At 41.9% G+C, this 16,180-nt stretch overlaps 1 protein-coding gene across 1 annotated transcript; it reads right to left on the minus strand.

Annotated features, from left to right (window-relative positions):
* Window positions 1–10,004: 10,004 nt before the first annotated feature.
* Window positions 10,005–15,918, minus strand: LOC122557623 (homeobox protein DBX1-like). Its single transcript, XM_043705385.1, has 4 exons — window positions 15,268–15,918; window positions 14,278–14,382; window positions 11,638–11,840; window positions 10,005–11,518 (listed from the first exon to the last, which is right to left on the minus strand). The coding sequence occupies exons 1-4, from the start codon at window positions 15,617–15,619 to the stop codon at window positions 11,183–11,185; spliced, it is 996 nt and encodes a 331-aa protein (XP_043561320.1). The 5' UTR covers window positions 15,620–15,918; the 3' UTR covers window positions 10,005–11,182.
* Between the last annotated feature and the right edge of the window lie 262 nt (window positions 15,919–16,180).

The raw sequence follows: 16,180 nt of genomic DNA on the forward strand, positions 1-16,180 counted from the left end.
CGGAGGCTGAGAGGTGACCTTATAGAGGTTTACAAAATTATGAGGGGCATGGATAGGATAAATAGCAAAGTCTTTTCCCTGGGGTTGGGAGTCCAGAACTAGAAGGCATAGGTTTAGGGTGAGAGGGGAAAGATATAAAAGAGATCTCAGGGGCAACTTTTTCATGCAGAGGGTGGTACGCGTTTGGAATGAGCTGCCAGAGGAAGTGGTGGAGGCTGGTACAATTGCAACATTTAAGAGGCATTTGGATAGGTATATGAATAGGAAGGGTTTGGAGGGATATGGGCCGGGTGCTGGCAGGTGGGACTAGATTGGGTTAGGATATCTGGTCGGCATGGACGGGTTGGACCATGCTGTACACCTCTATGACTCTATGACTCTAAATGTGGGAGCATCATTACACTTTGCTGACATTCAGAGAAATTTTCCAACCATGTTCGAGATGAGATTCTCACAAAGCAGCAGCAAGATGCCTATTAACAGGGAATACTGCATGTTAACAGGTTTATCATCTCAAAAGCACATCTGATTAATATGCAGCTTCCTATCCTATCATCCACTGTGTGGAAACAAAACCTTGACAATTCCTGACATAAACAACCTGGTAACTTGTGTTCAAGGCTACTACTTTGTGGTCTTGACTTGGTATCTTCACAATTTTTGATTCCATTTTCTGTGTTCTTTTTCCACCCATAGTATGTATTTTAATCATGATTGAGTGTGTATGTTCAAGTTAAAGATATATAGATTGGAAATCCTTTCTTTGTTCTTTTTTTAATGAATTCATTAACTGGATGAGGGTGTCGCTGGCTGGGCCAGCATTTGTTGCCCATCCCGGAGGGCAATTAAGAGTCAGCCACATTGCTGTGGTTCTGGAGTCACACGTAGGCCACACCAGGTAAGGATGGCAGTTTCCTTCCCTCAAGGACATTAGTGAACCAAATTGGTTTTTCCGACAAAACAGCAATAGATTCGTGGTCACCATTAGACCTTTATTTCCAGCGTTTTATTGAATTTGAATTCCACCACCTGCCATCGCAGGATTTTAACCCAGGTCCCTTGAGCAATAGCTTGATCTCTGGATTAATACCACTCAGCCAACTTGGCAAACTTAAGTATGCTACAACAGAATTTTTTTTACTATTGTGAAAAGGACGGGATTTAAATTGCTTTTGTTGTGGGTCACAGTTAGTCAGGTAAATTGGGTTTTGGTGATCTCATTGGAATTTTTACATATTTGGACATTTTTGTCATAACTTGTGGAATTGTGTGGCATGAATATTGATGAACTAATCCCAATTAACTTATCACTGATGTTCAGGGCCTCTTTTCAACATATAAGAACATAAGATTGGATGTGGAGTTATGTAAATTGTAAATCGAATCATCGGGCACAGAAACAGACCCTTCAGTCCAATTGGTCCATGCCGACCAAATTTCCCAAACTAAACTAGTCCCACTTACCTGCATTTGTCCCACATCCCTCTAACATTCCTTATTCATATACCTATCCAAATGTCTTTTAATTGTTGTAACTGTACCTGCATCTACCATTTTCTCTGGCAGATTATTCCACATACGAACCACACTCGGTGTGAAAAAGCTACCCCTCAGGTCCCTTTTAAATCTTAAAAACTGAAAGAACTGCGGATGCTGTAAATCAGAAACAAAAACAGAAGTTGCTGGAAAAGCTCATCAGGTCTGGCAGCATCTCTGAAGAGAAATCAAAGTTAACGTTTTGGGACCGGTGACCCTTCCTCAGAAGCACTGATTAAGTCCTGAGGAAGGGTCACCGGATCCGGAACATTCGCTTTGATTTCTCTTCACAGATACTGCCAGACATGCTGAGCTTTTCCAGCAACTTCTGTTTTTGTTCCCTTTTGAATCTTTCTCCTCTCACCTTTAAAAATATGCCCCCTAATTTTGAACTCCCCCACCCTAGGGAAAAGACCTTTGCCGTTTACCTTATCTATTCCCCTCATGATTCTGTAAATCTTTGCAAAGTGTCCCCTCAGCCTCCTGCAGTCAAATGAAATTCCTTGTAACTCAAGCCCTCAAGTCCCAGCACCACCCTGGTAAATCTTTTGTAAACACTCTTCGCTGGTTAAAAGAACAGACACTAGGTTTCTCATGCTGGTATAAGATGGAATTTGAATCAGGCAAAACTTCCTGCAGTTGGAAGAAATATCACTCTCGAACTGCAAGACTTACCAAAAGCCAGGCTGATAGATTGGGCAAATAAATTCAAAGTGAAATTGCCTGCACAAGGCAGAGATAATTGGTAAAGCATTTGAGCTTTGCAAAAACACAAGAGATGCCAGATGCACCACAGAGTGAGGCATTGGAGCCCATTAAGATTCATTGCAGTTAAAGCAGCTTGAGGACAAGAAAAAAAATGAAGCAACATGAGATAAAGTGGGAATTGAAAAGAATGGAAAGGGAAATTGAGATGAAGACAAAACTAGAAATGCAAAGACTTTAGCTTGAGGGCAATGGTAGCACATCAGGACAGTGATGGGGAATCAAAACCAAAAGCAAAAATTGCTAGAAAAATCAGCAGGTCTAGCAGCATCCGTGGAGAGAAGTCAAAGTTAATGTTTCCGGTCCAGTGACCCTTCTTCTAATAGTGATAGGGAATGCCAGCTTAAAAGGATTCAGTTCAATAAGGAGACCTCTGGTGTTGACTGAAGGCTCTGATGTAGAAAAGTCTAGTTATGATCTATTGTATAGAAAGGAAAGGTTTAGTATTTAGTAAAGCAAAGAACTGCAGATGCTGGAAATTTAAAAGAAACACTGAAATTGCTGGAGAAACTCAGCAGGTCTGGCAGTATCTATGAACAGAAAACAGAGTTAACATTTTGAGTCCAGTGTGTGACGATGCTATCACTTTAAGAAGTTGGCTTGCCCTGGTTTTCTCTTGAAAAGAGGTTGTAAAGCAGAGGTGATGAGTTGTCTCTAAGTAAACAATTTGTGGGTTTTTTTTCTTTAAAGTTGGAATAATGGAAGCAGTCTGGGTGTGGCAAGCTCCCACAGACCAGGCTTTCTAGTTTTCTTGGTTTTTAGGTTTTGTTTTCAGCAGAAGTCTTTGGGGTCTCAAAAGAGTTGGAAGCTTCGATGAATGTCTCCTAGCTGCTACTTTCTCAGAATTTTCTCTTGATGTTTTTTTCATCCTGGTTTGGAGAACTGCATGTGAGAATTTGTGTCTGAATTTGTCTTTCTGCCATGTTTATGGGATGTTACTATAATGGAACAGTTAATTAGTAGTAGGTACTGTATCAATGATTTGGTCATGTTTTCTAATAGTTAAGTTATTCTAAATTCCTCTTTCTTTTGTTTGCATGTTAACTATAGTATTTAAATAAATGGTGTTTTGCTTAACGCCGAGCAGTTTGACCAATCACATTGCATTTGGAAAACCCACTTTACATCTACTTTTAAAATTAGAAAACGTTCGGGTCTAGGCTACCCTCTTAAAATATTTTGAGTGGGGGTGGGGTCTGGCCTGGTCCATCACAAGTGACCCTTTTCCAGAACTGTTGGTTGCTGGGTATTTATTACTGAATGGGAGTGAGAAGGCAAAGGAGTGAGCAGATAGGTGGAGACCGAGCCTAGAGAATGAGGAAGTATTTGACAGTCACAGGAATGGCTGATAGTGAACCAGTGAAGAAGAAAGGTTGATCTTGGGATGATGAATGGGTGAAAATGAATTGGCTGTGCTAAAAGTACTCCATGTCATTGTAGGGTCTGGAATGTGGGGTTGGGGTAAAGGACATGAAAGAAGGTGTTCAGTCTCTAAAGTTACTGAACTCAATATTGAAGGCTGCAGTGTTCCCAGGTGGCAAATGAGATGCTGTTCTTCCAGCTTGCACTGAGCATCACTGGAGCACTGCAACAAGCCTGAGGCAGAGATGTTGGCCAGGGAATAGGGTAGTGTGTTCAAGTAACAGGCAGCTGGAAGTTCAGGGTCGTTCTGTAACAGTTCTGTGACTCTGCAACACTATGATTCTGTGAAGTTTTAACTACAACCAGGAAACTGGAGGTAAAAGCTGATATGAGTGCAGGTGAGGTGAATATGGCAGGTAGGGGATAGAAGGGATTTTGTCAAAAGTAAAGATAACTAATTTTGCTTCAAATGATTCAGCTAAACCCATAGCTTTGTTGAGAGACACAGGAGACATTCCACTTCTTTCTTTGTTTCGGTTCTTGTTGAATTTACAATAAAAAGAAATTTCTTACTAATGCTGAAAAAAAGCTGTAAAATTGCTTTGATTCGGGGTAGTAGTGGTTTTGGTGACTGATGGGGAACTTTATCCATTTTATGATGATGTGTGGAGCAGTGAAGTATAGTAACTATTCCCATTTATATAATGACAGAACTAGCTTATCGTGATTCATACATGAGGACACCCAGATCCCTCTGCATCTTGGAGCTCTGCAATCTCTCGATATTAGATAGTATGCTTCTTTTTCATTCTTCCTGCCAAAATGGACACGTCCACATCTATCAACATAATACACCATTTACTACATCTTTGCCCAGTTAGATGATATATCGATATGTCTTTTGTAATCTATTTATATCTTCCTAACAACTTCTTTCTTATCTATTTTGATGACATCAGCAAATTTGATAACCTCACCTTCCATCCCTTAACCTTAGTCATTTCTATAATTGTATTCAGTCAGATCCCAGCACTGATGCCGGTCATATTTTGCTAACATGTAAAAGGCCTTTGCTCTGCTTCCTGTCAACCAACCAATTTTCTAACCATCCTGTATCATGAGCTTTTATGCAGCTTTGGTGCGGCACATTATCAAATACAATGTGGAAATCTAGTTATAATACATTCTGTTTACTCACACCATACTACCTCCTCACAAAGAACAGCAATAATTTGGTCGAATATGATTTCCATCTCTCATCTATTCGTGGAGGCAGTTCAAAGAAGGTTCACTTGGATGATCCCCAGCATGGAGAGGATTGTTTTCTGAGCAAATGTGAACAGATTGGGAGTCTACTCACTGGAGCTTAAAAGAGTAAGGAGATCTCATTGAACATATAGGATTCTTACAGGGCTTGACAGGGTCAATGCTGAGAGGATGTTTCCCCTCATGGGAGAGTCTAAGACCAGACGGCATAACCTCACAATAAAGGGGTGACAATTTAGTCTGAGATGAAAAATAATTTCTTTTGACCTCCATGCCATAGAAAGCTGTGGGGGCAAAGACCTTTTATAAAATTAAGACTGAGATAAATTCTTGATCAATAGATGAATCAAGAGTCACAGGGAAAATTTTGCAAAGTGGATGTGAGGAATGTTGGATCAGCCATAATCCTATTGAATGGCAGACCAGACTTGAGGGGCTGAATGGACCACTCTTATTCTTATTTTTATTAGCACTAAAAAGGACCTTGCTGAAAAGATTTTTTGATTCATAGATTCCAGTATAACTGAAAATCAAGATCAATGCAGAATCTACACTGGCATGATTATGGTTTTCTATTCACTAGTCCATGTAACGTATACAACCAAAACCTAATTTCTGACTAAATCAGATATCTTGAAGTTTATTAACAACCAACTTTGTACACATCTGATATTTCAGACTAACATTTACAGTCTGTGGGTATATGCTTACTTAGATTATTATTATACTACATCACACAAACCATATAATTTTAATATTTTGTTTTTTTTAATTGTGGGCAAAAATGAGGAAAAAGCTGTTTTAAAAAGCAAGGTTTGCTGAATGGGGTGAAAGCAAGTAATTTGATACTCAGTGTGAACACTATCTAAAATGCCAGTGTGTGATCTTGCATGATGCTTGCTTGCTTCCTGTCCTGGCCAACCCAAATATGCAGGTGACAATATGACAATGATAACACATGTTGATCATTTGGGTCAATGGGCTGAGGAGTGGCAGGTGGAGTTTAATTTGGATAAATCTGCAGTATTTGATAAAACAAACAAGGGCAGGACTTATACAAATAATGGTAGGGTACTAGGTAGTGTTGTAGAACAGAGAGACCTAAGAGTTCAGGTACATAATTCTTTGAAATTTGTACAATAGGGAGACAGAGTGATTATGAAGGCGTTTAACATGCTTGCCTTCCTTGCTCAGACCTTTGAGTATTGGAGCTGGGATATCATGTTGAGGTGTTACAGGATATTGGTGAGACCGCTTCTGGAGTACTGTGTGCACTTCCGGTTGCCCTGTTACGGGAAGGATATTATTAAACAGGAGAAGTATTAAGAAAAGATTTGCCAGGATGTTGCCAGGAATGAGTTACAAGGAGAGGCTGAATAGTCTGGACTTTTTTCACTGGAGCATCGGAGGTTGAGGATGACCTTAATAAAATCATGAGGGGCACAGGTAAAGTGAATAGCATTGGTCTTTTCTCTAAGGTGTGGGGGTCCAAAACTAGGGGGCGTACCTTTAAGATAAGTGGAGAAAGGTTTAAAGTGGACATGAAGGGCAACTTATTTTACACAGAGTCATTTGTGTGTGGAATGAACTCCAGAAGTAGTGGTGGATGAAGATACAGTTACAACTTTTAAAATACATTTGGATAAGTACATTAATAGGAAAGATTTGGAGGGTTACAGGCCACGTTCTGGAAGGTGGGATGAGTGGGAATATGGCCAGCATAGACTAGTTGGACCGAATGGTCTGTTTCTATGCTGTATGACTCTATGACTGTATGTTTATTTGTTTCCATTTGCTTTGGAAGTTGCCCTTTTAATTCCAAACAGTGCGTTATTGCCTCGTGGGCCGCAGTTGGTCTTTTTTGAGATACTGGCTCATGTTCAAAAGCAGGTCAAGGGATAATCACTAACCAGTGTTATGGACTAGACCATACCCCCTTAAAATATTTTAAGAAGGTAGCCTAGACCCTAACTTTTTCTTATTTTAAAGGTAGATGTGAAGTGAATATTCCAGGTGTGATGCAGCTGGTCAAACCACTCAGCTTTAAATACAACAGAATTTATTTAAACACTACAGTTGAAACATGAACAAAAGAACACCAAATTTAGAATAACTTAACTATTGGTAAACTTAACCGACCTGACACAACAAATTAGCTAAGAAACTGTTCCAATTCCCATAACATCCCATAAGCGTACCCCTTGGCAAAAGATAAATTCAAACACAGGTTCTTACAGGCAGGAGGGATTTCAGAGAAAAGAAAGTCAGTCAAGAATCATCTGCTGAAGCTTGGAAACCTTCTCTAGGCAATAGCAGCTTCTCACTGCTACAATTAAATCAAACTAAGAAAAACCCTAAACTGGGAGAACTGTCCATTCCCCTTCCATTGTTAAACTAGATTCTTTCCAGACATTTCAACACCTCTGCCTTTATGACCTCTCTTAAAATAAAAAATCCAAGGACGAAATAACTTTGTTAAAGTGACAGCATAGTTACACCAGGGAGCTTCTTCATAATGGAACACCTTTACCAGTCATTCATGGGGAAAATGGGTTTGGTCCCTCATTTCAATAAAGCAGAGATTTATCTGGAAATAAGCATCGGGTCCTGATTATTCTCAGTCCCTGCCCATGCAGACACAGGTGATGTCCCCTCTCCTCACTGACCAACCAAGTCAAACAGAGATTTACATTGACTTTTTTTAGTTCAGTCTCCTGTGTTCTCTGTTCACAATGTGCTCTCCTCTGCACTTATTGCTTTGTGAAAAAACTCCATCCAGTCCCCAAGCATGATCCTGACTTTCTGAAGGCCAATCATTTTAATTCATCCCTTGCTCTCCCACTGACAGTTCTGTCCTGGGACTGCTACACTGTTCCAGACAAACTCAATTTGAAGAACAGCACCTCGTCTTTCAATAAGGCACTTTACAATACTCCCCAGCCCTGAATTCAACAACTTCAGCCTTAGACTTTGCTTCCACATTTTGTTTGTTTCCTTTACATGTTTTGGTTTTCATCTACTTCTGCTTTCAAACAGCACCAAACTCACTCTGAGCATGTCTTCTCTTTCTTTTCCCGCCCATTAGCACTCCCTCTGACCCTGCAAGATTAACTTTTGGAGATTGAAATCCAACAGAGAATTCAAAGACTGTATAGGGAAGTGGGAGAAAGCCGGGATTGGGTGGGATAGGGGGATTAGGATCTCACTGTATCTTTACTGCCACTGAACCCTGTGTTAATGCTGTGCTGGCTCCATGCACACCCCCGTCTGTCTCCAACTTTCAAACCAATTTTGCATCTAATTGGCTAGCTCTCTCTGGATCCCATGTGGTCTAACCTAACCAACCAATCGACCTTGTTGAGTGCTTGTTGAAATTTGAATTCAATAACAAGCTGAAATTAAAAGCTAGCCTAATTATGACTATGAAATTATTGTTGATTGTTGTAAAACCCCATCTGGTTCACTCATGTCCTTTAGGGAAGAACATCTCCCATCCTTAGATGATCTGGCCTATATGTGACTCCAGACCACAACAATATGTCTGACTCTTTACTGCCCTTAAATGGTCCTGCAAGCTATTAAGTTGTATCAAACCCATATGAAGTATAAATAAAAAGATTAAAATCTTATGTGGGGGTTTTACAGAGCAATCATGAACAATGGTTGCAGTGAATACTTCTCTCCAGGCAGTTAACTATTTCATGCCCTGGGACTCATGTTGGATTGCCATAATCATGGCTGCTCTTGTGCATGAAGATATTAACATGTGTGGTCCTAAGTCAGGTCATTCCATTTGTACATGGGAAGGATTTTAATTTCCAGATATTACTGCACTACTGTGGAGTGCATCCCTGTGCAATATGGGTACAATCAATATTCTTTTGAACCCTAGAGGATCATGCAACGTGGCTGCTGTTGTGGTTGAGAGGAATGCTTCGTTCCAAAGTTTGTGTGTTTAGCATGACTGAGCAGAACATCAGTCACCTTTGAAGACCTCTGCGGATTGAGTCACAGCTCATATTGTGATGCCCTCTGCTCCTACATGTAGCATCGAAATGGAGAAGTTGACTGTCACAGGAAGTCTGGTGCTACCCCCAAGGCCATTTGCTGTTCAGGAGTTGCCAGGGCTCAGTAACTAACTGAGTAAAGAAGCTCAGGCCTTTCTGTGTGAGGGACAGGAAGCTACATTATATCCAATACCCATGATCTCAAGAGAACTGTGGGGGCTGGCTGTTATTGTTAATTGTGTATCCTAATTGCTTGGGTGGCTGGAATGCGTATTCCACTCTCTCTCCTCTGATGTGATGCAGGGAATAAACTGGAGCTGGAAAGCTCCCAGTATATTTATTAATTTGGTTACACAATAAATTCAACATATTTCAAGAACAAGAGCACTTAATGGGATAGGACATATACCAACATTAAGTATTACCAAGGTAACTATTAAGGATCTCCTGTGCATTTTCTTTATCTGCTTTTCAACCACAAGTGTACAAACCTCCTCTGTGATTGCCTTCACTGGGTCCTAGAGCAATACTGTATGTCAGAGCTTGAGTGCACTGGGATTATACTCACCGGAATTCAGATGAGGAGGGGTATCTTATAGAAATATATAAAATTATGAAGGGAATAAATAATATATAAGCAGGGAAGTTGTTTCCACTGGCGGATGAAATTAGAACTATGGGCATAGTCTCAAAATAAGGGGGAAGCAGAGTTAGGACTGAATTGAGGAGGAACTTATACACCCAAACAGTTGTGGATCTGTGGAATGCCCTGGGTTTAGATCAGAGTGGTGCTGGAAAAGCACAGCAGGTCAGGCAGCATCTGAGGAGCAGGAAAATCGATGTTTCGGGCAAACGCCCTTCATTGAAACGTCGATTCTCCCGCTCCTCGGATGCTGCCTGACCTGCTGTGCTTTTCCAGCACCACTCTGATCTCCAGCATCTGCAGTCCTGACTTTTGCCCTGTGAAATTCCCTGCCCAGTGTAACAGTTGAGGCTACCTCATTGAATGTTTTTAAGGCAAACAAAGATAGATTTTGAACAGTAAAGGAATTAAGTGTTATAGTAAGCAGGTGGGCAAGTGGAGCTGATTCCACGAAAAGATCAGCCATGCTCTTTTTGAATGGTGGAGCAGGCTTAACAGAGAAGGTGGCCTACTCCTGCTCCGATCTCTTATGTAACTACAACCTGCAAAGTGAACATCACACTCAGCAGATTGCAGAGACTGGGACTTAGTTTATGCCATCAGCTCTGTTGCTAAGTGTTAATCTTACTGCTCTCACTAAACTTAACCACACAATTTAATGTTCCCAATAAAAGCAGAACACTACGCATATTAGAAATCTGAACCAAGCACAGAAAGTGCTGGAGAAAGTCTGGCAGCATCTGTGAACACTAACAGATTTAAGTTTTAAGTCAAACATAACTCTTCTTCAGAACCTCTTTAGCACATGCTTGAGTGAAGTACTAAGGTGCAAGTTTTGTTAAATAATGTTACTTTTATTGCTATTTTGGATACATAAAACAAACTTAATTTTCTCCTAAAGGTGCATGGGATTCATGAAACCTTACTGACATAACAAATTATTTTACCTGACTGTCTGAGCTCAGTGTTAGTTTTAAATCAAGGTGAATTGTTTTTTGTCAAGCAAAGGTACTTAGGGATATGCGCCTAAGTCAGGTATATGGAGTTCAGCCACAGATCAGCCATGCATTTACTGAAAGGCAGACAGGCTGAAAAGGACAGAAACGCCGCCTCCTTTTGCTTTGAAAGTTTATTTTCTCTGTTTCGTTTCTCCTGATCACATGGACTCATCAGGCTGCCTTTGGGATGAGTCATTGAAACAAAATAATAAAAAGGGCTCTGCCAGACACAAGCTGTCTTTTTTAGTCACATCTCATAATACAAAAGGTTTGTGATATAAACATTATGCATCTATACACTGCTGATACAAAATAAAAACTTTTATAAGTTATGACCTCAAGTCTACATTTGCAAGTTAAGTCATTAAAAAAAGTTGGCAAATTTTCAATTCAAGTCTACTCAAACTATAGGTATAAGTCATTCACAATAATCTTGGTATAAAATATTCACACAACTTGTCATTTGTACAAAAAGCAAACTGTATACAGGTTATTGAAGCTGCGCAGACACGACATCTCGGGCGGAGAAACGTTTGCATTCCCCTCGCTTCCTCCGTGAATATCGAAAATGTCCATTAGCAAAGTGAGCTGGAGGAGCCGGGGGTTTATGAGACGGTTATTTCCTCCTCTTTGTCCTCCTCTCCTGAGAAGTACGTGTGGGGGTCAGTGCGTTGGTGTGATAACAGGTGAAGGTGTGTGTCCATGTTATCCTTGTACCCTGGCGAGTGACATATGGAAGATTTGGGACTGTCCCTGTAGCTGGTCTCCTCCTCGTCCCCGGAGAGGTGCCCACAGGGTGACTTCTTACCCACGTCGCTGAGGTCAGGGTGAGGGTTTAACTTTGTGGGTAAGGTTTGTTCTCGGCAGCCCCCAGCAGACAGCAGCTCCCTTTCTTTCGAATTTCTCCACTTCATTCTTCTATTCTGAAACCAAATCTTCACCTGGTCAGGAAAATCAAAACAGAAAGTAACAGAGACAATAAATGGAGGTGAAGGTGCTCCTGGGAGGCGAAGCTGCTGAAGGCGAGAGAGAATGGAGGAAATCTCAATTGGAAATTTACCTGGGAGTCTTTCAGTCCCAACTTGGCTGCCAGTTTGCGTCTGTCGGGCTTACTGATATACTTCTGTTTCTGAAACATCTTTTCCAAAGCTTTCCGTTGTACGTCCGAGAAAACAGCCCGGCGTAGCATCCCTCTCCTGGGTTTGCCCCGAGTGGCCAAGGACCAAGAGAAAGTCCCAGGGATAGGCACCACTGAGGAAGAAACTGTGCAGAAATATCGCCATCAAATACTCCAGGAAGGAAGGGTTGAGAAACAACTGGCCGCTTTCACCAAACAACCTGGGGAGACCTCTGAGGAACATAGGAATAGGAGGAGGTCATCCAGTCCCCAACCCTGTTATATCATTCAGTGGCCTAACTCCATTTACCTGCCTTTAGCTCATATCTCTTATTGCTGTTCTGAACAAGGGTCACTGAACCCAAACATTAACTCTGCTTTTAAACTACCGACTTTACTTTTAACTCCTGCAATTTCTGTTTTTGTCCCTTTATACCTATGCTAAATACAAACATCTCTCAGATGTAAAATTAACAACCAGCATCCATCACCATTCATGGAAGGGAGTTCCAAACTTCTCCCATCCTTTGGGTGTAGCAGTACTTCCCAACATCACTCCTGAACTGTTTGGGGCAGATCATGGAATTCCTTCACTAAGGGCATTGAGGGTCAATCTGCAGCAGCGGTTGAAGGAGACAGCTCACTCTCAAGGGCAACTAAGGATGGACTATAAATGTTGAGCCCAGCCAGTGACACCCAAATATGAATAAAAATTACCTGACTATGCTTCCTAATTCTAGAATCTCCAGCCAGTGGAAATAGTTTAACTATCTCCCAAATCTTTTCCTGTTAATATCTTGAAGACTTTGATTAGATCACCCCTTAACCTTTTAAATTCTATAGAGGATAGGGTGCAATGCTAGGTGACTGAGTTATAATTACACTGAAACCTTGTGAAATGTACGTTGGACTCACACTGACACGAGTCTTTCCTGTTGAACGGATTAGTCCAACTTCAACTAACAAAAAAACAGATATTGCTGGAGAAACTCAGCAGGTCTGGCTGCACCTGTGGAGAGAGAACTACCAGGTCAGGTCACCTTTAACGTTTTCTCCCTCCACAGATGCTGCTGAGTCTCTCCAGCAATTTCCATTTTGGTTTGTTTCAGATCTCGGTTTTTTGTTTTGTTTTAAGCCCCACTTTATACTGGCTCTGCATAATTCCAAAGGTCGCTGCGGAGCTGAGACTTAGAGCTTTGAAGTGCACAGTATTCGTTCGGAATGTTGTTGGCTCGCGTTTCGTGTGAAGTGGGCCCGTCCCTGAACACTTTCGCTGGTTTCAAATGGTCTTGGTTCGCGATTTTGAAAATAAAAGGGCAAGTTTCTCTTGATGACCGCCATCAGCAGCCAGGAATTCTAATGAAGCGTGAATGGCAATTGTCCAATAATGAACTGCCTTGGCAGAAAAAGACTGAGGACAGGCTGCTGAAGCCTTGCCTTAATAGCACAATAAAAATAGCAATTCACACTTCCACAGAAGTTTGTCATCGCGCTTTATATCCCTCTCTCTTAAAAACAGGTTCAATAAATGGGGATTTAAAATTCTTGTTCAAATAATTCTCCAGGTTTTTTTTGTTGTTGAAACGTTTGAAGGAAAGGGCGTCCGACAGTTTGGACCAGCCTTGGCTATCTCCCTGTTTGAGATGTCAATCTCCTGTCACACCCTGGCGGTGCCAATTTCATATTATTTTTTTTTAAATAGGATTTTGTTTGATGAGAAATGGAATGACCACATCGGATGCTGGACAGTGAAAATTTCCTCAGGAAATTCCAGTTTAAGGAGTAATATAAACTTACCACAAGTGCAAAAATTCCAACTGAAGTCCAGGATAAAAAAAAGTAACATGACTTAGAGCGAGTGAACAATTAGCCTCAATTTGTCCTTGTGCACGCTATACATTAAGCAGACAAACTTCAAATGCCAAATCACGTTTGATGTTGTTTCTCCTTCTAACTATGAAGCAGTTCAGCAGAAAGCACTCCCTCTGCATTTAGATTCGGTTCAGTCCTCTGTGCCAATGAATTGAATTACTTCCAAATTGTTCACAGAAACCTCCCGTGGAAATAATAAACTGCACTGTTCATTTTTAGTTTTTAAAAAAAGACTTTTGCTGAGGTTTTTGGAGATTGTGTGTTTGTGTTGGGCGGAGGAAGGGGGGTGGAAGATGTGGTGTCACCGCTGGTGCTAAGACTGCGTGTGGTTGCTCCAAATGAAGCGGAGATTGGTCATGGGTCTCAGAGAGTTGTTAGGGATCATTTGTGAGCTGTAGCGCTCTGTGGGAAAACTGCCGCGGTAAAGACAAGCCGACAAGCGCTTCTGAGAATGGGCCCGCCTCGAACTTACTGCGTGACAATTCCTGCTAATTTGTAGATCATGGATTGAGTGCATAGTGTCAACCGTCACTGCGTGTGCTAAATAGAGCGTCAAATAACCGAGACTGATTTCTAACTGTTGTACTTTTAACAACCTCTGAACTGCACTCATACCCCCCAGGGACGGCCTGCGAAATATCGATTAAAGATGCGTGAAACAAAGGGAGCCCCGGGGCAAGGCTGGGGAGGTGCAGGATGCGAGGGACCCACCTGGTAAGTATGAGGAGCGGAGGAAGGGCTGGAAAGTGCCTTCAAAGTAAGGGAAGGACAATGTCTTCGGCCTGGAGAGTCCCTGCATCAGCGGATGGGGCGTTTCTGTAAGCGAACACACAGGGTGGAGAGTCAGACTGAGAGAAGAAGAACACGTTTCTGCTCGAGTTGCTCAGGGGTTTTGCTATCCACCCTGCAACAGGTGGGGATTAAGCAGGTCTGTTTCTGTTTACAGGCAAGGGGCAACATTATACAATCAAAGGCGAACAGCGACTTTCTAACACACTGATAGATAGAGGTGTCTGATGACCACCACGGACACAATGGGCCAAATGGCCTTAGTCAGTAGCTAAAAACTTTATTTTTAATTCAACACTGACAAGCAAGCTGGACCTTCTGGCCCGAAGTTGGAAACATTACCACCAAGCCACAAAGATCCTTAAAGTCACGGAAAGAATTTAGGGAATTTGGTGCCATATTTGAATACACTTTGACCTTCTTCGACGGTATATGGATATTTCGATCATGCTACTTTCAATACACTGAAATAACAATGTGCTGTAATTATTAATTCGTCTGATATTTTATCGTGACAACTGTCTACTGCATTCAGATATCCTCAGGTTTTGAGATCACACAAGTAACATTACAAAACTGACAGGACTTGAAGGGACAGTTCTGAACAAAGCGCTTAGGAATAATCGATTCACTTTACCTTATTTGCAAATTCGGACATACATTTCGGGAACATTGCTGACGTTTAAAAAAAAACATGATCACATCAGCTAAAAAAAACTAGCACAGAAAGTCAACTTTAATTAAACCTGTTTCTATGTAATTAGAATAATCAATTTGCGATGAACTTACTCCCAAAACATTGCAAACAAAAAGGGCTTGCTATAAACCTGGATGGGGGAAATTCGGAGTTTACTACAAGTTAGTTCTATTCAGCGGATTTAAGGACTGACAGTGCAAGATGGGATTACTCACCGGTTCTTGGAGTTGAAGAAAGGATAGCGTGAACACCGAACTTGAGGTGACTCGAATCGTTTCTAGGAGAAACGGCAGGGAGCGGGGAACAGCTGCCGCCCGGTCCCGAGCTGCCCAGGCTGACCTGTTCGGGTGACACCGGGCCGGAGTTCCCCGGGAGGCTGTGAGTCACAGAGCGGGGTACGTAACCGCTTGGCCGACTGATCCTCAGCAAGTCCTCCACTAGGAAACTGGCCCCGACTGCATGCGAGGAAAAGGCGGATTGCAGAGACTGGGGCAGAGTCAGAGTTGGGGTCGGTCGCAGGAGGCCCGGATACATGGCTGAAGGGGCAATGACACTGGGGAACATCATTTCTGCAGCAGGACAGGAGGAGAGAGAGGGGGCTGGGGTGGGGGGGAGTATGAAGAGGGAGGGGTGAGTTTAAAAAACCTTTCAATCAGCCCTGTTCGACAAAGTGCTTTTTAAAAAAAAAACTGCTTTCAGTCGGATCCAACTAGAACTGTCTACTATTCTACCATCTCCCCCTCCTGCATGGGCTGTTATATAGTGGACCGACGGGTTAAGTCCGTTCAGATGTGCAGCACTCAGACAACACTCAACAGAATTCCCCATATGAGCTTTTCTTACCCCGCGCTCCTGGCTCGCCCATTGGCTCATTGGGCCAATTTGGGATTGGATTAGACTTCATAAGCAAGCAATCACAATGAAACTTCAACAAAGAAAGTGGTGGTCATTAATTCTGAATACTGACCGCTTCTTTTGAATAGCCCGCTGAAGGATTTGAGTGGGTTTTGTTTGGGTGCGATGCACACAGGCTAATTAAAAGACAATTCTCCAAGTTCCCAATGACATTTTCCTCGTTTGAAAAGAATTATGAAAAGAAAGCACTAAATTTATTTGCTAGTCCCGCTG

This window comes from Chiloscyllium plagiosum, chromosome 16, assembly GCF_004010195.1.
Source record: "Chiloscyllium plagiosum isolate BGI_BamShark_2017 chromosome 16, ASM401019v2, whole genome shotgun sequence".
Lineage (NCBI taxonomy): Eukaryota > Metazoa > Chordata > Chondrichthyes > Orectolobiformes > Hemiscylliidae > Chiloscyllium > Chiloscyllium plagiosum.